This window comes from Abrus precatorius, unplaced genomic scaffold (genome assembly GCF_003935025.1).
Source record: "Abrus precatorius isolate BTA unplaced genomic scaffold, Abrus_2018 Scaffold2, whole genome shotgun sequence".
In the NCBI taxonomy this organism is placed as follows: domain Eukaryota; kingdom Viridiplantae; phylum Streptophyta; class Magnoliopsida; order Fabales; family Fabaceae; genus Abrus; species Abrus precatorius.
The window spans coordinates 26,215,428-26,242,167 of record NW_020874362.1 but is presented as its reverse complement, the minus strand read 5'-3'; the positions used below and the strand labels follow the sequence as shown (position 1 = coordinate 26,242,167).

At 34.5% G+C, this 26,740-nt stretch overlaps 2 protein-coding genes across 4 annotated transcripts; both read right to left on the bottom strand.

Moving 5' to 3' along the window:
• Nucleotides 1-10,608: 10,608 nt before the first annotated feature.
• On the bottom strand, nucleotides 10,609-12,329 carry LOC113858903 (B-cell receptor-associated protein 31-like). Its single transcript, XM_027491697.1, has 2 exons — nucleotides 11,937-12,329; nucleotides 10,609-11,241 (listed from the first exon to the last, which is right to left on the bottom strand). Exons 1-2 carry the CDS (start codon nucleotides 12,217-12,219, stop codon nucleotides 10,859-10,861), a joined length of 666 nt encoding a protein of 221 aa, XP_027347498.1. The 5' UTR covers nucleotides 12,220-12,329; the 3' UTR covers nucleotides 10,609-10,858.
• Nucleotides 12,330-16,007: 3,678 nt separating this feature from the next.
• Nucleotides 16,008-26,351, bottom strand: LOC113857873 (DNA repair protein RAD16-like). 3 transcript variants are annotated; one of them, XM_027490122.1, is made up of 16 exons: nucleotides 26,126-26,351; nucleotides 25,618-25,737; nucleotides 24,110-25,281; nucleotides 23,585-23,707; nucleotides 23,359-23,432; nucleotides 22,837-22,900; nucleotides 22,549-22,695; nucleotides 22,375-22,460; nucleotides 21,627-21,696; nucleotides 18,446-18,571; nucleotides 18,087-18,320; nucleotides 17,491-17,595; nucleotides 17,261-17,413; nucleotides 16,689-16,777; nucleotides 16,506-16,586; nucleotides 16,008-16,414 (listed from the first exon to the last, which is right to left on the bottom strand). In XM_027490122.1, exons 1-16 carry the CDS (start codon nucleotides 26,169-26,171, stop codon nucleotides 16,342-16,344), a joined length of 2,763 nt encoding a protein of 920 aa, XP_027345923.1. In that variant the 5' UTR covers nucleotides 26,172-26,351; the 3' UTR covers nucleotides 16,008-16,341. The 3 variants fall into 3 exon arrangements, with proteins under 3 accessions (XP_027345923.1, XP_027345922.1, XP_027345924.1); XM_027490121.1 differs by having other exon boundaries at nucleotides 25,618-25,740; nucleotides 26,126-26,297; XM_027490123.1 differs by having other exon boundaries at nucleotides 16,080-16,414; nucleotides 22,837-22,873; nucleotides 25,618-25,740; nucleotides 26,126-26,297.
• Between the last annotated feature and the right edge of the window lie 389 nt (nucleotides 26,352-26,740).

The following is a 26,740-nucleotide window of genomic DNA, read 5'->3' as shown; positions in this document are numbered from 1 at the left end:
TTCGTACAAACACACACCGAGAGGGGAGGGATTACCAATTTGAGCCATCAAGAAGAAATATTGAGAGGAGAACAGAACGACAACATAGTAGATCGAGAGAACCACCTGTCAAGCATCAGGACGAGCACAAGAAATACCCTTGCTGAATTATTAATACCATAGTAGGAGGATTTGCTGGAAGAGGGTCCACCAACTCGACCAGAAAAAGACATTTAAGATATATTCGATCAGTGAATCACATATCATTAGGAAGCGGAATCTGAATTTCTCCTATCACGTTTATCGATAAGGATTTTTAGAGGGCACACCGAGTTCAGGATGACTTCATGGTTATAAGTGTTGATGTTCTTAACTGCACTGTCCGTAAGACCCTAATTGATTAAGGGAGCTCAGCCGACATCATGTATTAGAATACCTTTAAACAACTAGGAATACCGAAAGAAGAACTAAAGGAGTACAATGAACCACTTGTTGGATTTTCAGGACAGCGAGTGGAAACCCGAGGCTGCATGGATTTATATACATTATTCAGTTCAGAGCAGAATGAAAGACGTATTAAGGCAACTTACCTAGTGGTACATGCAAGCACCTCATATAATATACTGCTCGGCCGACCGTCCCTCAACAAGTTAAAGGTCATAGTACCACTCTTCACTTGGCTATGAAATTTCCCTACGACAGAGGCAAAACTATCACGGTCTGTGCAGATCAAAAGTTGGCCAGAGAATGTTATTTTGCAAGTTTGCATTTAAAACCCCTCCCTGTGCCAAGCCGAGATGTCAACATCGTATTTCCTCGGTCAAGAATAGAACTAGATGTAGAACTTGACCCAAGAATAGATGAAAGGCTTCGGGTTGAACCCAGTGAAGATAAGAAACCTTTTCAACTAGGAAAAAAACCTGAACAGGTCACATACCTCAGAACAGGCCTGTCCTCAGACGAACAACAAGCACTTCAAAAGGTGCTATTAAGCAATGACGACCTGTTTGCATGGTCGGCCTCAGATATGCCAGGTACAGATCTAGATTTCCTATGTCATCGTCTATCGATTTACAAGGGGGCCAAGCCAATCGCCTAGAAAAAGAGGAAGATAGAAGGTGATAGAGCACAAGTAGTCTGAGAAGAGACTAATAAGCTATTACAAATCGAATTTATCCGAGAAGTACGATACTCCACTTGGCTGACTAATATTGTGATGGTAAGAAAGGCAAGTGAAAAGTGAAGGATGTGCACTGATTTCACTGATCTAAATAAAGCATGCCCCAAGGATGCTTATCCCCTCTCCAATATTGATACTTTGGTTAATGGAGCCACCGTATGGATATTCTGGATATAACAAGATCCGGATGTATCCCCCATAAAGAGAATACGGTCTTTATAATGGACTCGGTGAACATTTGTTATAAAGTTATGCCCTTCGGCCTTAAAAACGCAGGGGCAACATATCAAAAATAGATGGATAAGATTTTCCCAGAACAAATAAGGAGGTGTATGGAAGTATACATTGATGATATGGTAGTTAAATCCATATCTCTTGACAGTCATGTTGCCCACTTAACTAAGGTATCAGCTGAAGCAAGACAACATGTGATGTGGTTTAATCCTGAGAAATGCACATTTGGGGTAGCCGATGAAAAATTCTTAGGATTCATGCTTTCAGAAAGAGGAATTCAAGCAAATCCAGATAAGTGTCAAGATATCATTCAATGGCTAGCTGGCCGAATAGCTGCACTAGCCAGGTTCTTGCCTGCAATGGCAGAAAGATCTCGGTCTTTCATTGATCTTCTCAAGAAATCCCAAAAATTCACTTGGACAGACGAGTGTGAAACAGCCTTCGTCCAGTATAAAAACATGTTGGCAGCTCCTCTCATCCTAACAAAATCGAGACCAGGACAGGATATGATTATCTATTTAGCCGTATCAGACAAGGCTATCAGTTCGGTCTTTTTACATGAAGTACCTGAGCAAGTACCAGTGTACTTTATTGGCTGAACATTGCAAGATATTGAGACCTAATACTAGTTAATGGAGAAAGCAGTGTTAGCACCGGTTCACGCAGCCCGGCCACTAAGACATTACTTTTGAAGTTATCAAATGGTGGTACGAAAACCAAAGTTAGCAGGATGGCTAATGACATGAGCGGTGGAATTATCCTAATTTGATATCCACTTTGAGACCCGACGACCTCTTAAGGCTCAAGTACTTGCAGAATTCATCAACGAATTCACCACTCAGATGCACATTGTTACCAACATGTGAAGTTGCATGTAGACGGGTCGTCAAACCTTTGCGGCTATGGAGCTGGAATTATCTTAAAAGGGCCGAACGCGGTGGTACTTGAATAATCTATACGGTTCAAATTTAAGGCATCTAATAATTAATCTGAATACAAGGCATTGCTTGGCGGCCTCATACTTGCAAAGGAAATTGGGGTTAGACACATCATATGTTGGAGTGACTCCTAAGTTGTGGCCGAACAGATTAACAGTATGTATCAGATAAAAGATCCAATCATGTTGCAATACTATCAGGAATTTAAGCGGATAGAAGATAATTTTGATGAAGTATATGTTTAGCATACACCGAGAGCCCTGAATGAACAGGTTGATAGGCTTGCCAAGTTAGCCAATCAATGGAAACCCGGTCAGCTCCAGAGTATGATTCAGCAAGAAATTAATATGCCTAGTGTTCCCGGGCATGAGTGCATGAAAATTGAAGACACACATGACGGAGATCATTCAATATCTCAGTGCTAATAAATTATCTGAAGATCCAGAGCAAGTAAGACAACTCAGGAAACGAGCAGCAAAATTTACTCTCGTCAGCTATGAGTTGTATAAACGTGGAATCTCTACCCCCTGCTGAAATGTCTTAACAAAGAACAATCTACTATGTAATGAGAGAAATGCATGAAGACATTTGTGGAACTCATTCGGGAGGGAGAACCATGGTGGCCAAAATATTAAGAGCAGGATATTACTAGCTGATCTTGACTAAAAATTGTGAGCTTTTCGTTAAGAAGTGTGTCCCATGTCAACAGCATGGACCGCTCATCCACCAAAATGCTGAGAACCTCCATCCCGTTTACTCCCTTTGGCCCTTTGATATCTGGGGGATAGATTTGCTAGGCTTATTTCCTCTGGCCAAAAGGCAATGTAAGTACCTCCTTGTTGCTGTTGATTATTTCACTAAATGGATAAAGGTCGAGCCTCTCGCAACCATCATGGCCAACAACGTCCAAAAGTTTACCTGAAAAAATATCATTACACGTTTTGGCATACCCCGTGCCTTAATCACTGACAACGGCCTCCAGTTTACAGACTGACGCTTTAACGAATTTTTAGAAAGGCTCAAAATAAGGCACCAATTCACTTCAGTAGAGCACTCCCAGAGCAACGGCCAAGCCGAAGCTACTAATAAAGTTATTCTTCATGAACTTAAAAGAAGATTGGGCTCAGCAAAAGGAGAATAGGCTGAAAAGCTACTTGAAATTCTTTGGGCATATCGGTGCACTCCCCAAATCACGACAAAAGAAACTCCTTTTCGGCAACAACACTTCGAAGAAGAAGCAAATTCTCTCTCTCTGATCACCAACTTGAATCTGTTAAATGAAATCAGAGACCGGGTCACTATCATGATGAAAGCAAGCAGAAGGGTTATGTCGAGAAAATATAACTCCAAGCTTAGGCCAAGATCGTTTAAGATTACAGACTTAGTATAGAGAACAACTGAGGAAGCACGACGCAACCGACAAGAAGAGAAACTCGCTGCCAACTAGGATTGACCCTTTTAGGTAATAGCATGCCTAGACAATGGATCTTATAAGCTTGAAACACTCAAGGGAAAAGCTATACCAAGAACCTGAAATACGTCACATCTCAAACATTATTTCAGTTAAGGCTTACCGTTCAGTGCACTATACCAAGAACGTGAAAAGAGGTTTTTCTGAAAAGTTTTTTAATAAGGCACTTCATCAATAAAATTGTCACATTTTTTCTACAGTATTCGGTTAACATGATTACGCAAATTATTCCGTTCCGAGTACCCCACTTGACTTAGGTTGAATCGAATTATTCTCTCTTGAGTACCCCATTCGGTTAAATTTAAATCAATTATTCCCTTCTGATTACCTCACTCGGCTAAGGTCAAATTATTTTCTCCCGAGTACCCCACTCGGCTTAGGTTGAATCGAATTTTCTCTCCCGATTACCTCCCTCGGATAAGGTCAAATTATTCTCTCCTGAGTACCCCATTCGGTTAAATTTAAATTAATTATTCTTTGTCGAGTATTCTCTCTCGAGGGTCCCTACTAGGCTAAGGTTAAATAACATTTTTGCTCGAGTGCCCCTGATCGGCCAAGGTTAAATCACACTCTATCCCGAGTACCTCACTCGATTAATGTTACAATTATTTATCCAAGTATCTCACTCAGCTAAAGTCTATAAAAAAGTCTATAAGTTAACTAAGTTACAGCTTAATCAAAAGTATGAAATACCTAAGATCAAGTATTTGGCTCTTCACATAGGCCACGTAGCTTACTTGTCTTAAATAAACAAATCAATTAATAAGTTATCATATTAGAAACATTAATAAAGCGTATATCCTAAACATAATAGATTTGTTCATCACTATGAATTTTCAAACGAGTATAAAAATAAAACTTGCATTAATAAGGGGTACAGAATGGCCAAAAAGCATTACAAAAAATTTAGGCACTATCGGCCTACCTTTTAACAACAAAAAAATCCCCTACTATTACCCCTCCTTGGCAGCATCTTGTGATACAACATCTTCGGTAGCCCCATCAATCCTTCCATGGTCACCCTTGTTTGTTGGCAAAGTTTGACAAGAGGCAAGTGCGTCAGCCTCAACATCGTCGGCCACTTTGTCATAATGAAGGAAATTTTCTTGAAAGAAATCCCTCGTCACATCAAAGTGAAAAGCAGGAGGCACTTGACAAAATTGTACCGCCTACCAAACAACATGTTGAAAGCCAGCCTCATGCTCGATGATGATATTGCGATGACACTCGGTTATAAAAGCCTTCATGTCAGCATCAGCCTTCTCTTTATTGCGCCTTTCCCTTGTCAGGGCATTGGCCAAACTCCAATCTTTTGGCCTTAGTAGATTTTCCAACAGCATGAGTATGGTTGACACGAGCCCAATCTTCAGCAGCTCAGACTCGATCATCCATTATTTTGATGTGTTCTTTTAATTGGCCCATCTCATGCTCCAAAGCTTGATTAGTGTCAGCTAAATTAGATTGAACCTCTTCACTTTGCTTAAGAGCCTTTTCAATCGTAGCCACTCGATGCTCAGCCTTCTCAAGATCAAGAATGAGCTCCAAAGCCAAATTTTGGGCCAAAACCATGGCTCGGGTTTGGAACTCACAAAACCACATGCCCATTTTGATCTTTTATCATGGCCATCAAGGAGAGCTCACCCATCATCCGATACCAGGTGTGGCGAAACCAACCACATCACCAAAACACCATTTCCAAAAAATTTATCTGTCATTACCATTGTTGGAACAACAGATTTAGTTGAAGAACCACTCGGTGTGGAAGAGGTTTTTCGAAGGGTTTTGGCGTGAGCTTGTTTCTTCTAGCAGTCACATTCCTTCTCCTTGCCTTTATCTTTTCTTTTCTTTTGGGCACCTTCAGGAAGTGGAATGACGACTGGAGGAGGGTGGGCAACATCGAGGTCTGGAACATGGTCCACTTGAGGATGATGATGTTCCTCATCCGAGGTACCCTCTGGAGTAATGAGTTTAAGAGCTTGTCGGTAGGTCACACTAGCTCCCCTTTGCGCCATTATACCTGCATCAAAAATAAGAAGTCAAATCAATATAACATGATCAATAAAATCATAATCAAAGAAACAGAGCATACCCTCCAAATCTAACCGAGGCCTGGGAGACATGAGTAAAAGAATAAGAGCTCAGGCAAGAAGCTCTCGAGGCAAAGTTTTCAAATAATTCAACGCCGATAGCTCTCTAGGAGACAACATCTCTTTCGAGTATACATCATATCGATGAGGGATGCGGGTCCAGTGAAAGGAGAAGAAGGGCTTACCTTCATTATCATAAAAGTACTTTTTACCGACACGAGCGTTTACCTTTACTTTAAACTATCCGGTCTTGAAACCCTTGAAAGATGAAGTATAAGGTTTGAATAATGGCAATTCAGCTTGCCTCATTAAGGAAACCCACCTAGATATATCAGAAGGATGGGTACAAAAGAAATGGAGGAAAAGACCTACACTAGGTTCTATGTAATGATATCTACATAATATCCAAAAAGCTTGCATTGTTGCCCACCCATTTGGGTGTAACTGAGTAGGCGCCACATTCAGCATACAAAGTACTCCCATTTGAAAGTCATTTAACGGTAAAATGATCCCTAATTCTCTAAACATACACTAGTATACAAAAAAGGTCTTAGCTAGCCCAAGATCCTCACCTAAAAATACAAGTTCAGGATTTGCTAACCTATCTCCTCGGCAAACCTTAACATGTATAGGATATGGATCCAAATAGCCCCATAGACCTATCCTATACAAATCTACAAAATTTTGGAGACGCCCTTTCTGACTGAAACGCAAAAAGTACGACACCACCTCCTCATCTACCCACTCGTACCTAAGCATAGTACAAGGTGGGAACGTTGGTCTTTCCCTTACAGAACTTGCTTTAGGGAGAGGTTTGTTTGACCTAGAGTCTATACCTTTCAGAATAGATTCTTCCACCTCGTCACCTGAATCCCTCAATACATTGATTAGGCCAGAAGTCTCCTCGATATCCAACTGTGTTGCTGTTTCCTCCACCCCTTCGATCACCGCGGTATGACTATCAACAATATCCCTAGAACTACTCAGCCCTGAACCCTCAGATAAAGAATCTTCCCACTCCATTGAATTATCCATACAAGAATAAAAAGAGAAGAAAAAGACAAGGCAAAAAATGAATGTACCTTTGAATCTAAAAAATAGATAACACTTGAACAAATGAGCAAAAGTATACCCTTTGGTGCAGAGTAGAAAGCGTACATAATGCCTGGACCACCACCTATTTATAGAACATACGATTTCATCGGGCAAATGAAAGGTCACCTTCTTTCTCAACTGTCAGATCTCTTCTAGATTAATGGATAAGAACGAGCAACCTTTCTTTTCAAAGGCATAAATCACGAGAAAATCCTAACCCGTTTAAACCTTAAACAGCTAGCACATTGTTCTATTAGCCATGCGAGGCAAAACTATGATGACTGATTCGGCTTTTCACACATAAACAGTAATCTGAATACCTTTTTGGCCTGGCACCAACAAATTTTAAACCACGTACCCTATCGGTTCATACCTTTTCAACCAACAAAAGAATCATAGTACCAAATCACCAACAGGTCTAATCAAAAGCCCTTATGTCATACCTTCTCATGCTTGGGAGGATAAGACATTGCTCTGTCATTACAATAGAAATAGGAATCTGAATACTTTTTCGGCCTAAAGGATAGACATCCCTCCAGTCATATTAAAATAAATTAATAAAGGTGATTAAAGAGACTAAAAATAGATAGTCCTTAATTATCTATTTAATCATAAGGTTAAAGTAAGGACTAAGTCATAAAGCTCATTAGCCCAATATATTGCCTATAAAAGGAAAGTAAGAGGTACAGGTAAAAGGGTAGACTTATGAATAGTAAATAGCATTTATTACTTAAACCGACGTCTGAATTTATCATCTGAGTGTCTTTTGCAGGTACTCTCCCCAGGTCATATAAAAGCAAAACCTGAAATATCCGCAAAGACGTCATACTACAGGATAGAAAAAAAGACTATTGAAGAGAGTGTATCCTCGCCAAGAACACTATTATACATAATTGACATAATTAAATATATATTTTGATAAATATAATAAAATTTATTTTAAATTTAAAATATTATAATTTATTTATTGTGCTATAAAATATTAAATATGCAAACTATATAATTATTATAAGATTTAATAATAAATCATATTTTTTTTTAATATATTACCATTTTATTCTTACAATATTTATTTATTTAAATTAATTATTTTTAATTTGAGAAGTTTAAATATATAATCATTACTATAGTACGAGTATGGATCCGAATTCTCTGCAATTCTTTTCAAAACTGCAAAGGTTCCAAATTCGTACGGTATTTTAGGAAATAAGAAACTTTTATCGATGCATATTCACAATTATAGTTAATTTTACTCTCCCTAGTTGATCTAACTTACAAAAGTGCTTTAATTGTAAGCTTGGTTAACAAATATATGTGTTAAGAGAAAAGGCTAAGTTCAAAGAGAAAAGAAAAATTGAGAGAATTGTGTATTTTTGATTGAAAATGAGAAGTAAATATTAAATGAGTGATACATTGACTTAATATGCATGAATGAGAGACAATTAGTCTAGCTATATATTAATTCTGACTAATTTTTAATTAATTCTACCTCTAACCCTCTACCACCAAAGATTGAAGCATACAATAGCCAAATAAACTTAACCATTATTAAATCTGAAGTGCAAGGACAATTGTAAATAAATTTTTTACCCAAATCAACAAAAGAAATTCACCAAAGTATCAACATTTTAACGAGAGCAAACAAAAGCAATGGCATTGGGCCTGGGCCTTCAACATACGCAAAAAGAAATTTGAGTTCATCCATTCTTTGACCCATATAAACCCTCGTCATAATGGATCGCTGTTAAATGAGTAAGTTAGCCTATTAAACAAACGAGATCAAAAGATGGAGGCCCATGTCAATACCATCGATTATCGGGCCAGTCCGTTTAACAAAAAGATGTATAGAAAACAATTTTTTAACACACGCACACACTGGGGTGTTGGACCTATGCAGGGTTATATGTGAAACAATTATATACATAACATTAAAAAATGTTTTCTAAAAAAGGGTCTGTGGGCTGCTAGTCCATTTAAGTAGGAAGGTTTGTTGTCGTAGCATTGGAGGTTAAATGGACTGAACCAAAAACATTGACTTTTAAAAGGGCCTATATTTTTTGGTCTTAACCTAACCCAAAAGTTAAATGGAATGACTTGCAGGTTTAAACTTAAATACTCAGCTCGATATATGACCAACTAAAATGCACTGAAGTTGCACGGAGCGAATGGCCAGGTGTTGAGCATGGAGGAGATAAGCAGCTAACTGGATTAAAATTTTGGGATTTCTGAGACTCGACGTCATTGTGCATGAATGTTGTGTCTATGTAGATGACATTCTTGGTATACCTACCCATTTTGACATTCATTTCCAATATTTTTATTTGATATTTTGTCTATATAATTGTTACTTCCAATTTTGCGAGTTCAACTAAATCGTCTCGTATACTAATCTTGATTCTCAGTTATTAATGTATGTAGATGTAGAACCATTTTCTTGTATCCTTGAACTTTGAGATTTTAGCTGTACATAATGGACAACTAGATGAGTACGTAATTGATTTGCTACCTTTTTTTAAGTTTTATGAATTCAATTTTAATTAATGCAAATAAACTTATATCATCAATAATCTATAAGCAGTTATATATTTAAAATTGGCTAAATTATTTTACTGCATCAATAATTGCATTTTATCTCCCTAGATGAAATCAACTACATAGATCACTTCATGAGTTATTTAGTTTGGTCAAAATTTAAATTTTTAAAAACATTATTTTTTATCAAATTTCTTTCAATAAAAGTCACATCATTTGCCTAGTGCATCTAATGGCCTTTTTAACAATTTTTTGTTATCAATTTTATCATTGATGTTACTAATATTCTTGCATATACAATTATATATTTTCTTATATTTTTGTTTAGCTACGTCTTAACATTTTTATTTATATTATTTTCACTTTTTTTTTTCACATGTTCCTTTGTAACTCTATACTCATTTTCATATATTAGTTAATACAGTTATTCTTTTAACTTAATAGATATTTTACAATTATAAATAATGTCAGCCGTCTTTGTATTCTATAAATATTTTTTTTTTATTAATTTCTTTATCATTCTATAAAATCAATCAATCCTAAATACAGTGAGTTTAAGAAAATCATGATATATCATATTTTTAATTTTAACTTCCGAAACGTCATCTCATCTCGTTAAACCATTAAATATATGAACACCAATAAAAAAGACATTTTGCGTATTTTAGTGCATGGCAAGCCGCTTGCTCTCCACGACTCTCTTGTATCACTGCTTTCTTTGAAGAGCTGAAGGGACTAATCAAACTTATTGGATGCAATTACAAATGCATGAAGATTCTGTTCTATTGCTTAAAGATTTATAAGCGATTCGTGCTTTTCCCTTTATTGAATAGGCTAATTCAAACGTTTATGCAGGTTTATGCAGTCTCTCGGAGAAACAAGGAAGATTAATCTGTCTTAGGACCTATGATGTAAGGTCCATAACATTTATAAAGGCACCACCGCCTTTTGATCTCTAATACGATTGCATGTAGCCATTTGAATATTGATTTCATACCCATTATTATGCCCTTTAACCCTCGAGAATTTTCTAGTTCACTGACTGATGCATAGTTGCAAGCTAACTAAGAATACAACATCTCAAAACTTATGGCAATAAATATCCGTTCCTTTATGATCATTTATCATTATCATCGATATGGTTATAAGCTGATCAAATCAACTATACTTTTAATGCGAGACTGTGAGCCGCTTAAAGTAAAAGTTCACCTAATCCCCAGGGCTCATCTCTGTCTTTAGATACTTAGAATTTACAACTGTGACCTCCTTAAGAAAACATGTGACACTTTTTGAGTTAAAACAAATGATAAAAGTGTTTTTCTAGATATTTCCACGATCATTATCAAATACTCTTTTTATCATCAGGATGCAAAGAGTTCTGGTCAACGGCCTGCAGCTGACTCCGAAGATTCTGATTGTCTTCCAAAAGGCGATCATATTCCATAAGGAACCCCTCAGATTGCTTTTTAAGAGCCTCTACTTCAGTTTCCAAAGTCTTGGCCTTGTTTCCTTTAGCCTCACATTCAGATTCCAGTTTCTTGACTTCAGACTTCAATGCAGCAATTTCTTCAGTTAATGCCTTGTGTTCCTCTGTATTGCCATTTTTACCTTCTTCAAAACTTCGGCTTTGTTTCTTCACAGCTTCCATAGTCTTCCTGAGTAGACGAAGCTCTCTGATGTAATGATGCAATCTATCAATCATCAGAGAGAGGAACAGCACAAACCCTGCACACGTTATACGTGAAAAATCAAATTCAAGAACTAAAATATATAATGCATTTAGAAGGTTTCAATGCATTACCATAAAACATCCCCTGGGTGTGTGATGACTGATCACATAAGATCATCAAAGATATTGCTCACCTCAAATATTCCAAAAGTTTCAAGCAATCAAGCATATGGGGCAACTTGATGAGCATTTCAACGGCAGCAGCTCAAGGCCCCCAATCACATCCCCCTTCCTAAGACATCCTAACCGTCGCACCCAAAACAAAAACCCATTTACATGAAAGTTCGATACAAGCCACCCATTGCTGAATCATTTGACACTAACTGATAAATCAAATACCAAGTAAATGAAATCCATGTACAGCACACTCGTCAGGTAAGACAGACCAGTGTAGAACACCAATGCATAAAAAAACAACCTTAAATCAAATCCACATCAGAGAAATCAAGCACAATGGTCACAATTACTCCATCCACAAATCAAATCATATCTAAAACTCTCACACTTTGACTAGTAATTAGTCCTTCAATGAATTCCCCTTTTCTACCCTTAAATAAAAATAAAAAATAATAATATAATCAATCAATCAATCAACCTAAACCAAAACCCTAGTAGAAATAGAAAAAGAGGGAAACTAAAAAGCAGGGATTTTGAACAAGAAAAGAAGGGAAATTGAAAGATAGAAAGATACCCATTAGAGATGCTTCGAGCATGTGTTTGGACATGAGAACTTGATCGGTGGGGTTGACTACACCGGCCTCGATGGTGCGTTGTTGGATCTTGGCCATGCTATAGAGACTGGAGGCGAGAACCACAACCAATGTGGCACCAACGGTGGAGACAACAACGGGGCCACGACCTCGTTTGACCCGATCCAACGTAATGATGACTAGTTTTCTGAGTGGGGTCTTGAAAACAAGGGTAAGAATCAGAATCATTTCGCTGAAAATGGCAGTGTAGAGTAGCTGCAACATTCTCACTTCAGGCTTTCAGTCGCAGAACCACAAATAGAATTACAAGTGAAGCGAAGAGAAGAGAAGTTCAAGAGAGGAAAAAAAGCGTGTCGGTTCCGTCGCGATCTGTATGACTGTGCTGGTCCAATCAAGCAGCTCCCCGTGCCCGTTACAAGTGTTTTGGTTTTTTATCAATTAAAAATATAAATTATTAATGTGTACCTAGTAATAACAATAATAATATTTTTATATTAAAAATAAAATTATTATGATTTAATCACGTAAGTAGAACTTAATTTAAATTAGTTCATTAAGTGAGAGAAGATGATGATTTAAATACATATTAAACATCTTATTATATTGAAAACGAGACTCTATGTATTTATTATATTTTATTTGTTAATATAATAATATTTTTTGTATTTTTAATAAAAATTATTATATTTACATATTTAAATTTTACTCTAAACATTAGAGTTAATAAAATCCTATTCAAATTAAAGTTAGATAGAATAATTATAAACGGGAAAGGTTTTTCTTAATATTAGTTTTAAATGTTTAGTATTTAATTTAGATTATAAAAGTAAAGGTAAAAAATAATATCTGTAAAGTTGTATATATTTTAACATTTCAGAATTAATGAAATTTTATTTCATAATTTATACAACTTAAATCAAATGTTGAGGAAAATGATCTAATATAAATTCTTATATTATGTGAGTGAGAAATATTAAAAATATATATTTTATAAAGTATTTTTTAATAAACTATTAAAAAATACAGTACATTTAATGTTTCTTATTTGTTTTGCTACACAACGCTTTTAATGCTTATATATGCTTGTCTAATGAAACAGTGATATGATTTTATTAATTACATCGAATTTATTTTTTTATTTTTTTTAGTTTGAAGCTTGATACCATGAACTCATTAAATTTAATTAATTTAAGTTGAGTCAAATAAATTTACTTTAAAAAATAAAATTCTTCCAACGCCTTTTTTTTCATTTACAATAGTCAAGATATGAAACCATACTTGAATGAATTTTCTTTCTACTTGAATCAACACGCATTAATGAATTAGTTTACGATGATTTCAACTGAAAATATCTTTTTCCAACACTAGTAATTTGGTTTCTTTATTAAGTATCTTTAACTTGTTAAGAAATTAAATTCTTGATACAATTGAAGATCTTTACCATTCTTAACAAGATTTTTTATGGCTTTTTTATTTAAATATTGCAAAATCAAAAATAAATTATTAATTTATTACTTTTCTTAAACTATTTTTCTGTTTGAAGTGTGCACGTGACATAAGTTTTGCCAAAATAATTGATAAAAATATTTATTTTTTATTTTTAAAAATAAATTTTGTCACCGGAAAAGTAAAATAACAAAATTGTGACATGTTTCAGTATCAGTGTAATTTTGTATTATGATTGGCGAAATTAAATATCAGTTTCACTGTACAGAGCGTGAAACTTTTATATGGTGACACGTGTCATAATTCGAATAACTTTTACTATAAAAAGTGCACAACTTGCGAGAATATAACATGTAGCACAATTTTAGCCTATTAAATGAATTTACCTTCATTAATTTTAATAACATAATCAAATAAAATCTAATTAAGATATACATACAAATCATTATTATATTTCAAATAAAAATCAAATTATGAATATAATACTAGAAAATATTTTTTTCTATTTACATACAAATTCAAATTACATCTTAATTAAATAAATTTATATCACTAACATAATTAATTTTTTTGCCATAACATAATTAAATTTTTTATCATTAGATACCAATTATGATTACATTAAAATAAAAAATAAATTACTAACATAATACAAGAAAATATTTTTTATAGTTACATATAAATTACTATTAATACTTTATTAAAAAAGCCTAAAATACTAACTTGATTACAATAAAGAAATTTATTGCATCATTTTCAAAAAATTAAAATTTATTTTCTGTGGCCCAAAAAAATATCCATTGCGCATATTCTTTAACTAGAAAAAAATCAATAAAATCGCATGTATGTAATTTGAAAATTGACAAAAATCAACAAAATTTTTTATTGTAATTACGTTAGTAATTTAAACTTTTTTAACGAAGAATTAATAGTAATTTGTATGTAAATATAATTTTTTTTTGTATTATGTTAGTAATTTATTTTTTTAATTTTAATATAATTATAATTGATATTTAATGATAAAAATTTTAATCATGTTAATGATTTAAATTTATTTGATTAAGATGTAATTTAAATTTGTATATAAATAAAAAAATATTTTTCTAGTATTATGTTTATAATTTAATTTTTATTTTAAATGTGATAATGATTTGTATCTAAATTAAAATTAAATTTTGTTTGATTATGTTATTATATTTAATGAAGGTAAATTCATGTAATAGGCTAAAATTGTACCACTTATATAATTTTTATAGCAAAACTTACTTAGATTATGATACATGTCACTATTTCAGGGTTTCAGACTCTGTATGATGAAATTGACATTTAATTTCGCCAATCATACTTTAAAATTAGTCAAATTAGATTGATATTGACATATGTCGCAATCTAATTATTTTGTATTTTTAATAACAATTTATTTTAAAAACAAAAAATTAATATTTTCGTCAATCATTTTGGCAAAACTTGTGCCATGTGGATTAACACACTCTAGACACTAAAATAATTTAAGAAAAGCAATAAATTAACAATTTGTTTTTTATTTTACAATATTTAAATAAAAAAAACTGATTTTTATACACAAATTTTAAACTTTTATTTAAGTCAACATGTTTAAAACAATTGGCCCTTATTGGTTGAGATATATAATCAATTGTTATAAAATTGAAAAGATTGAGGGCTTGTTTGATTTAACTTTGATTTTTAGTTTTTAAAAATTACACACTTCAAAGTAATTTTATAAAAACGTTTTTAAAAAGAAAATAAAAATAAAATTTGTTTAGTAATTTAATTTTTAAAATTGCTTTTAATTGAATTTTTATTAGTTTTGAAAAGAGAAATAGAAAAATAAAAAACAAAAACACAGTAATTCTGATTTTTAGTTTTAAAAACTAAAAGTAAAAAAATATTTTTAAAATTTAAATTAACAAACAAATTTTTATATTTTTAATTTTTAAAAATAAAAAATTATATTTAAAAAGAGAAAACAAATAGGCTCTCAATGTGTCTCATAAAATGTACACCTTTTTTTAACCATTAATCTTTTAAAAGAAATAATTTTGAAATGTGTAACTATGAACAAGCATACACTAAATCTCTTTGATTAGCACGTAAATAATTTGCTTATTAAAATATGCAATTTTTTCTTATCTGGCTTCTTAAATTTAAAATCGTTAGTTAAGTCTTTAAAATGTTACAAATTGACTTAATTGAGAAGATAAAAATTGGAATTAAAGCTCAAAATAACTGAAATTTATGAACCAAATTGAAGGAAAAGACTACAATTTCAGAAAAATGACTTATTTGGCCCAGCCAGGTGTTTGGAATCTCTACAAAACCTTGTTTTATCATTAAAACTATAATTTATAGTGTTATAGAAATTAACTTTTAAATGAATTCAACATGAATCCAAACATGCCACTGGATGATTTTATGTCACATATTAAACCATCGAGCGTAAGTGCCACTCAACTTTTCGGGTAAACCAAATTCTTAATGTTTTTAATTAAACTCCACGGAGTGGATGGGGAGGAAGTACGGAGGCTTCCTACTAAGTCACATCCGGCACTAACACCAGAGTCCAGCTAAACATAAAAACATCAATCACCTGCAAGGTATTAGTAGTCATATAAAAACGAAGATTCAATCTCCGATGACTCCAAGACATCTTTTGTGGTTAAGGTTTTTATAACTCACAAGTTAACTTCTTTTTTTGTAATACAAATCCTGGTGCATCAAAATCCCACTGGTTAGCATTCAACAGCATCGTAGCATGTAAAATGTTAAGTGGGATAATACATACCTTTTTACAGCTAGTGCATTTACTGCAAATTGATATTGATAAGCTACAGCGTATTTACATGATAAATATCATCAAAAAATAATTCTGCAAAATGCATATCAGAATGTAGCCACAGATTTTGCCGCCAAAAATCAGGTTTAAGTGACAAAGAGAAATTTCAGATCAGCCTCTGTCAATTTCCCCAGAGCTTCAGAAGAGCCACCGATAGTCCTAGTAAGGGAGGGATAAAAAAGCAAATGTCATTACTTATCATGGCAAAATATGAAGCACCTCTTTGATCCTGTTCGCATGACACACTTACCCTTCAAACACTAGCTCCTTCTTTTCTTGGAGCTTCAAAATCCTTTCCTCGATTGTGTTTTCAATGACAAATCTCACAATTCTGTACATGCAAATAATGTCAAACTTCAAAACAACTCTCCGACCTGTTTTTTCATTAACTTCTCCATTTTCTACTTTGTTTCACAAGTGCAAGAAGCAGCACCTGATTGGTTTGTATTGACCTATCCGGTGAATTCTGTCTTGAGCCTGACGCTCCACTGCAGGGTTCCACCAAGGGTCCATAAGGAAAACCTGAGCATACCCAATAAACAAAGTCACAAAACCAAATAAGAACTTAGTCTAACAATGACAAGAAATCTATTTGTCATGTCTAGTTTAATGGGAAAAACAATTCAAGGACACAAATGAGAACATACTCAACTTCATCATGAAGAAAAAACATTTGCCCAACACTAAAATAAATGCAGCATAACAGCACAATTAAGCACAAAACGTAAAAAGAACAATATAGAAGTCATAGAATTGAATTGCAAGTAAATTAAGGGAAAAACTCTTTCCATTAAAAAGAAAATCCTATGCAATAAATGAACAAAATAATGGAGCCAAATCATACACTAGAATTCTAGAATGCATGAACTGATTTACGAAAAGGATTGCAAAGCTTGTATAAAGTGTAATGTAAAAATTATTTCTGCTACTTTACAACTAAACTTAAAAACCAACACAGCATAACATCAAAAGGTAGACAAAAACATGTAAAAGGAGATTGCTCACATGTGATGCTACTGTCAGATTGAGAGCAACACCTCCAGCTTTCAAGCTCATGAGGAAAATTTTGCAGTCTGGATCATCAGTAAATCTTTTAATGGCAGTATCCCTAGCAGCCAATGTCATGCTTCCATTCAACTGAACGCAAGATACCCCTGACTGCAATTAGAACACAATGTTATTGTCCGTATAATTTTTTTGGTCTTGACAAAATATAAAGTGACAAGTAAATTTACCTTGTGCAGGGAGTAGTTTATGAGATCCAAGAATGATGTGAACTGGCTAAAAACAATCCCTTTGGCAGAACCATCCCTTTCAACCATAAATCTAATTTCTTCTCTCTACAACCATTTCAACTCATTCAGGTACAAGAGGGGTAATGAGAGATTGTGAAAGGTATGCATAGAATAGAGAATATAGAGCAACTGAAAAAAGCATTTTTCCCCCATCCATAGAAGCACTATTTCAGTTTATGGCCAGTCTCTCTCTGCAAACCCCCCCGCCCCCCAACACACACACACACACACACACACACACACACACACACAAATCAATCTCCACAATCACATCCTTTCAGATGCAAGATTTACATATATAAGCCACAGGAATTTTTATGTCAAAAAGGGTAACAACTAAAATTTCTTCTAACATGCATGCCACATATGAATTTTTAAGAAACACTAATCCCTTAATCAACTGTACTCCTATGGGTAAAAGAAAAAGTAAACCAGAAGCTGGCTTAACTACTCAGACTTGCTACCTGCACTACTTGTAGTTGCCAGACATGAAGAAACTAAAAAGATATATCATGCAACAAATTTATGATGCATACCAATGCCTCTATTTTAGTGCTTGTCTGAAAGTTCTCCAGCTGAATTCTGTTTAAAATGCTAGAGGACCTGAAACCCTTAATTGTTGTTTTATTAATAGCCTGAACCCCAATATCCTTGTTGGAAGCTAAATCAACTGTAAGTAATTTAGAGCATGAGGGGCATGATAGTCGTCCCAAGGAAGCAGAGAAGTCTATCAAGCATGCCTTGCAAAAAATATGCTCACAAGAGGTTACCTGAAACAATAAGGAAAGGAAACTTGAAGGAAAATCAGCAGGACACTAAAATTGGCAAGATTTCCTCATACAAGTAGAAAAAGATGAAATAAATGTTTATTTGGAAAAATAAAAGATGAACTTACCACAGGATCTTCTACTGCATCATGACAAAGATCACATGCTTGTTCAACGTCACCATTACTAGCCAAGTTCCCACCTCTTAATGCTGCAGTTGGAGAATATACCACAAGATACGGATGATCAACAGCCTGCTTATTTAAGCCAGAGATGTATGAGACATATGGCAGAAACACACTAACACCTCCCAGAGGCAGAACAAGAGTACAAGTCTGATTTTTCCTTTAATAAAAATTGAGGAAACTGACTTTCCAGTACCCACACAAAAAATGAAGACTAAAATAGAGACTATTGAACATATGTTATACGTAATTAGTTATTAATAGATAATAAGTTGTTAATAGATAAGATTTAAATATTAATAGATAAGATTAGTTAGTTAAATGATTAGTCAATAGTTATCTTGAAAAGATATATAAATAGCTGACTCTGTACATTGAAAAATCATGTACGGAATATAAACTTGTGCAGACTTTGTTAAGTCCTGTTGGTCTCGTGTGTAAACTCCACGAGTAAGTGTACATTCTATTCTCGAAGAGTAGAAGTTAGGAATTGATCCTAACAATTGGTATCAGAATAGCTGGCTACGATGGGCAGTTCAACCATGAACAAAGATTTGGAGATCAGAATTGACGGGTTTGAGAAATTGATGAAATCCTCCCAACAAGAAAATTTGAAAATTCACCAAGAAAATCAGAAAGCGTTCACGGAATCGCAAAAGAGTCATAAGGCAGACATCAATTCGATGAAGGCGATGATGGTGCAACTCCTTGCGACATTGAATCCCAACGGCGACCCAAGCAAATCAACCACAGAGCATGAAGAAGAAGGTGAGTCTGACTCTGATGCTAGCAAGATTATCGCACCAATTCAGATTGCATTTCCCATGTTCGATGGTACAAATTATCGTGATTGGCGTGCCAAAGCTGAGCAATTTTTTGACTTGAAAAACACCCCTGATGCACAACACGGTAAACTTTTGCTTTTGTCTATGGAGGGAAAAGCTTTTACTTGGCAACGCCACTATACTGCACACAATCGATCCAAGTTACCTTCTTGGAAGATTATTTTGCGTGATGTTGCTTGTCAATTTGATTCGGAGAATTATGATGATCCTGTTGCTGAATTGTCGAAATTACAGCAAGACGGAACATTGAGTGATTACATGGAACGGTTTGATGAACTCTTGGCAAGGGTGGTTGTGTCTGAAGATATAGCAATCAATTTTTTCTTGGGAGGCTTAAACCCTTTTTTGGAAAAATCTATACGTCTCCATGTCCCGCGGACAGTTCAGGACGCCATGAGAGTTGCAAGACTGCAACATGAGATCTTCATGGATTTGGAAACTAAGTTTTGTGTGCCACGACCTTATGGCTCTGAGGGTAACATGGGCAGTTCCAGAAGCTGGTCATCCGCTAGCTACGTGCCGAAAACAACCCCAATCACAAGTCTTCAGCAAACCAATCCTCCACTATCTACGAACTCTACTGCCGCTAAGGAAGGTAAAACCAGCGTAGTGGTACTTACCAACAAGGAGGAGATGAATGATCAAATATCCAAGGGATTATGCAGATTTTGTGGCGAGACTTGGGACAGGTTCCACAGGCAGAAGTGTAAAGTTTGGGGAAGGTTAACTACCATATTTGCTGCTCAAGGAGCTGAGGATAAAGATGGAACTGCGGCTAGTGAATTGGATCCAGACGATGAGGTGTTCGCCATTAGTGATCGGCTTTTAGCAGATGAAGATGTTCAAATTTCTCTTCATGCCTTAAAGGGGGTTGCTGGCGAGCAAACCCTGCAGCTGCAAGGGACTATTAAGAGGCAAAAGGTTCCATTTTTAATGGACACTGGCAGCACTCACAACTTTGTGAGTGATCGATGGGTTAAAAGCTTAGAGTTAAAGACTCATTTTGTAAGAGAGTTCCCTGTCTTGGTTGCTAGTGACAAGCCAATTCTGATGAATAGAAAATGTGCTCAATTGCAATGGCAATTTGACAAACATGAGTTTGTGGGAGACTTTTTGGTGTTACTTGGGTCTCACTATGGAGTCATCCTAGGAATGCAATGGTTAAAAACCTTAGGAGAAATTCGCTGGAATTGTGCACAATTGACAATGCAGTTTGAACACAATCGGGAAGTGGTCCTTTTGGAAGGCGAGAAGCACACGGGAAGCATTCAGGAATTTGTCGGGAAAGTCAAAGCAGTGGCCGGCCAAGCTATGTTATTAGCAATTGCTTCTATTAGTGATGACTTAAGGCTTACTAGCATTATCAAGGAAGATGTGGACCAGTGTAAAATACAGCATTGACAAACCTCCTACAATAGTATGATCATCTATTCAGGGAACCGACAGAATTACCTCCTTCCAAGAAGTATGATCACAAGATTAATTTGATGAATGATACGTCTATTTGTTCGAAGCCACGGTGCAAGAGATGCTAGACACGGGATTCATTAGAGAAAGCCATAGTGCCTTTGCTTCTTCCATTGTACTAGTCAAAAAGAAGGACGGGACGTGGCGGTTTTGCACAAATTATAAGAAACTTACTGCGTAATTTTATATTTCTTACATAATTCTTCAATATACAGAGTTAGCTATTTATATATCTTTTCAAGATAACTATTGACTAATTATTTAACTAACTAATCTTATTTATTAACATTTAAATCCTATCTATTAACAACTTATTATCTATTAGCCATAGTGTGCGTTCTATTCTCGAAGAGTAGAAGTTAGGAATTGATCCTAACAGCATATAATCATATTTCAAACAGGTTACTCAGTTTTAAAATGAAAATAATGAATAACTATCCTACAGTGTCTTTTCAATTCATGATTATTGTTATTGGCATATTACCATACTCTTATCATTGAGATGATTTCACATTCTTTAACTTGTATGTCCAGGGTATACATTCTTATAAAGTATGTTCTACTGTTTGATTCAAAATGAAAATCACTAACATGAAAAAACAATGATCTTAGAAACATGATCAAACAACTAGAAATTCAGGAACTTAAAAATTCTACAGTTTTGCATGGCCAATAATATCAGCAAGTCCATGATTTAATGAAGATTATTCTTGTTGAACATTTATCCAAATTTGGCGTGGGGAGAGGGCCCACATCAATTACAGAACAGAAGTCTCTGATTTCTTTTATGTTCCGTTAGAATAATCAATCACCTGCCGTAGCCGTGTGAGGAGGTCAAATATATGAGCATAATTATTCATCAAAGTATTCGCTTCAACATATCTGGAAAAAAGAGAAAGCATATCAATGAAGACATCCAGGATTTATGTTGGCTTTTCAAAAAGTAAAATATTTATATAAAAAAAAAACTATTGAAATTATTCATGGTTAAATAAAAAATAGAAATTCTTTTCCCATTACAAATGAAAAGTAAGAATAACTATAGGTAAACTAATTATAAAAAATTATATTATTCTTGTATACAGGTAAAACAATTAGGCAATACATACTTCAGTCAAGGTATGGCAAGCCAAGTACAACTAATCAGATTCTAGGTAAAAGTTTCAGATGGAGTTTTCTAGCTTATGCATTGAAATACCAGAATTCCCTCTGTTAAGAGTTAGGAGTTAGATCAATTAAATAAATAGGTGAAAAAGGCATTTGGGGAATTAGAATGTTTGAATGAAAGAAAGGAACCCTTTGTGAAGGAAAAACCCAAGGTGGAGGATTATTTCTCCTATTCTCAATCAATCAATAAAATTGTTCATTTCAACTGTTTGTTTCTATCAATTTCTTATTTCCCTTTTTGAGAGAAGTTGACAATTCATAACTTGATGATTTGATCCAAGCATTCGTCCACACAAAATAAATATAATTTCATTCTTGTCAAAAACATTTCACTCTTTTCAAAGACAAATCAGTCTTATCATATTTTACAGTAAGATAAAGAGTGTGACATACGTATTAAACTGTGCCTGACTTTCATTGTATAACGACTCATAATAGTCTTGCTCTTTTATATCCAGGCTATCCCTCCTCAATGAAACCTGGAAGTAGAAATGTAGTATTAAAAAAAATATTTAGTTTTTCACATTCATAATTGCACATTTAATTGCATGTGAAACAATAACTTACAATTCTTGGAGGAAGTGCAAGATCAGCAGCCCTGCCTACTTTAGTGCGCCTTAGAACTATGTTCTTTAAAATTTTGTGTTTAAGCAATATCATTGCTCTTCTCCCATAATCACCATATCCATATGATTGAATTGGTGTGGCAATATACTAATCAGGATTAAACAAGAATTATAAAGAACATGTCAGGTAAAACAATTTCTGTGAAATTGCAAGGACTAGATCTCTTTCTTTGTCTCTCTAGTTTCTAAAATGGTGAACACAAAAGGACCAATAAATGGGATAACTTACTTTGTTCCACCAACAGAAATGTCTAACAGAACTGTGGCTGCAGTTTGAACATTGTTTAGAGGAGCTGCACAAGGGCACAGGGATAACAAATAAAGTCAACGATTCAATAATGTAAAAGCAAATGTGCCTATGCATACATGGATAAAGACACAAAACAGCATAATGATTAAGCATTTGAAAGTAGTAAAAAGAAAGATTCAGATGTTACAGGAACCTCAACATTGCAAAGTTTCACTCATGAGTATAAACATTTAGATATAATAAAATATTCTCTAAATAAAAAGGTATCTTTCTGTGCTGCATATGAGTGGCACCCATCAGTGGATAGACACAAGTCTTTCAAGTTTGACACAATCTACAGATTGATACGAAATAATACAACAAAAGAAACTGACAAGTAAGAAGTCAGTTAATAATAAGCAAGCCCTCAGTATTAAATTAACTTATCAATTCCATAAATACAACTACGCTGCAAAATTAGAATCCACACAGTTCATTTAATATAGTGAATGTAAAACATACCTATGATCAAGTGTCATGCAATCACAATCCTTGCACAAGTAGTAGGAATAAGGAACTATTTGAAGAAATCGAACCTGCACATATGGCATTATAGTTAGATTGTTGGATATGTGATATAAAACCATTCCTCATCCTCCTCTTGACAGCTTTTTTGAAGAATAGTTCCTTGACAAATTATATTAAAAACACAATTGATATATTACAGCTAAAAAGACTGTAAATTTACCAGAGAATATAGCTCTCCAACACGGTTCTGAAGGGGTGTACCACTTAATGCCCATCTGTAGGAAGACTCTAAAGCAAGAACTGCTTTTGCAGTGTTGCAATGTCTAGATTTTATATAATGTGCCTATTTTTTATATTAAGAAAGACAACAAGTTAATGAACTAGAAGTGCAACTAAGTTGTATAACATACAATGATCATGTCATAACATAATGTTTGCAATAAAATAAGAAACACAAAAATAGACTATTTGAGGTTTAAAAAAATGTAGCATGAGCTATAATTCACTGTTTTCTTTACTTTTGCCTATCAGTAAGTACAAGATAACGGATAACAACAAAGTTTACTAAGGCATACTCAATCGAGAAAGACAGCAAATTCACATTTGTTTAGAAGTAGAGAGAGTAACAATAAACAAACAACAAAAAAACATAAAATAATGCTTTAATTTCATAGAATAATTTATAGAAAGATAGAAGTAGTACAATTTTATTAGGTTTTAACCATAGTACATTATCACAACTGACCTCATCCAGTATGATCCTCTGCCACTTTACAGCATGTAAAAATGACTTCTCCTTGCTTACCACATCTGAGTCTTCCATTCTGACGAGCAATTCCTCTCCTTTTTTCTTGACAAAACCCTGTTCCAATTCTCCATTCTGGCACTTTGATTCTTTGATCTTCTGTTCAGTAACATCCCCTTTCTTTTTCTTATTTTGCTTTGATTGTTTTTCTGTTCTAACTGCATAAGGTCCACAAAAATACATCTGGTGATAAGATAACTTATTCTGGTAAAATAATTTTCCACAGTACGGACACTTCTCCTTAGGAGGCATCATATACTTTCTGTACTCAGACTCAACAATAGAGTATGTGGTTATTACAAAATCATACTCAGAAAACTGTTCACAACTCTTCCCTCTCCTTGCCCCATGATAAACCAGCACCTTGGTGCTTCCTTTCAATGTAAACCGATCAATTTCACCAACCCACTGAGTGACAGCAACCACAGGACATACGACAAGTGTTCCTTTGACTGTAGGTAATGTTTTTGATGACCCTGGTGAAGGCAGCGGTTTATCTGGTTCACAACTCATCTGATGGAATTCACGCGTGGCAAGGACAAGGGCAATTGCTTGAATAGTCTTCCCCATTCCCATTTCATCAGCAAGGATTCCTCCTCTAGTTGCAGACCTTTCCTGTTTCAAAGCCCAGGCTAACCATTCCCTTTGATACCTTAGCAAAGGCATAGTCAGATCTGAGGATGCATCAGCAGTTTCATTCATTGTTTCACTCTCATTATCTAAGTTAATATCTATAAACATATTCTCATCAATCCATCTCTCTTGCTCCTCTTCCCAAACATTCCACAATAACACTGTCTTAGAATCTTCCTTTGTTTTTTTCACCTTTTTCTTCTTTTTCACGTTAGTCAAATTGATGAGAACCGATTGACGGAAAGCTATTGAGTATTCCTCATTATCCCCCTGCTCCATCATTTTCTCTACATCACTGTTTACTCCATTTTTCAACTTCATTTTTTTTCTTTTCTTTCTGGATTGCACCTTTCCCCTTTTAGATAAAGGGTTGCTACCATCAGATGAATCAGAAACATTATCTTCTCCATCAGAAACACTAACGCTTGAAGTTGGTTCCTGATTCAAGTCAAACAGCAAGTGCCCACCAAAGTCTTCATCTGTTTTGAAATAATTTTAAGAAAAATTTTCAGCCATATCAGTGTCACCAGGGTGAAATTCATCACTAAATTTGCAAGATTAAAAAGTTTTCAATCTTCTTCCAAACAGGAAAGGCAATGCTTTCTAGTGAATTTTACTCCACTTTCTTCTCATTCAAAGCCCAAACACAAGTCAACTACAATCATAAGCGATTTACTAAATCACAAACATTTCCACGAGTTTAAGACCACAAACATTTCAGAGATAGGGATCTCCTTTCCTTTAAAGTAGGTAACACTCAGCAACATCTTAAAACGAAATTCATCACATAATCTCCAACAAGGCAAAAAATATACCTTCATAATTAGAATCCGATCTTGAAAATGTACCATAAACGTCTTCATTGGTATTAAAGCTGCACTGAGCATTAAATTCAACTTCCCCAAAAGCATCCCTCCGCTGCATCTCCTTCCCTTCTGCTAAGTTACACACAACAAACACCGATGAAGATACCCCAATATTCTCACAAAATAAACCGCTACATTTGAAACAACCAATTTCAGCTCAACACTACACACAAGAAAACCCAATCAACAGTAATAAAAACGCATCTTCAACAACTCAATAATCCAACGATCGAGAGTCCACCCTAATCACTTCGAATCAGATTCCATTCAAAACACTTCAGCTAACGACAAAAAAAAAACAGTAGAATGGCCAAAATCCAAAAGCCCATCATTGAATAACATATTCTCAGCGACCACATATAACAAAGTCAGCATCCAAACCAGAAACAGAAAAAAAGGCAAACGAGAAATGAGAAATGAGAAAAATAGAAGGTTACATAAAGAGAGATATTATTACCGGATGACATGGAATTGGAAAGGCGTCGACGAGAACGAAGCTCCATTGAAGGAGGAAACAGAGCAAGAGAGAAAGAGAGAGAGTTTTAGGGTTTCGAAATGAAGAGAGGTTTTTCGTAAAGATCAAAGAGACGTCGATGGCTTAACAGTAAACGCACTCGCTTCACACTTTTTGCGACTCAAACGGCGGGAAGGGACACTTCTACAATAGTGGATCCTCCAGTGCTATGATCCTACGTGCTTCAGACCACCTTAACAACTAACAACTTTTTTTCATTTATTTGATTCCTACCGCTTAAATTTGAATAAATATTTTTTATACTTTTATACACTACAAAATTTAAAACAATCGTTTCTTTAAAAATAGTTTTTTTTATGTCAATATAGTCTTGATGTTTATATATTTAATTTGATCTAATTTTTAATCTTAGAAGATAAACTAATAGTGTTGAAGGCGGCAGAAGTAAAATTAATTGGTTTGATGATGTTACTAACCAAATTAATAACTGCTACTAATTTTATAAGTGATTGTTTGATAGATACGAGAATCAAGAATTAAATTTGTTTAATTGTATATATTATTGGAAATCAAATTAGTTAATGACACTAAATTCAC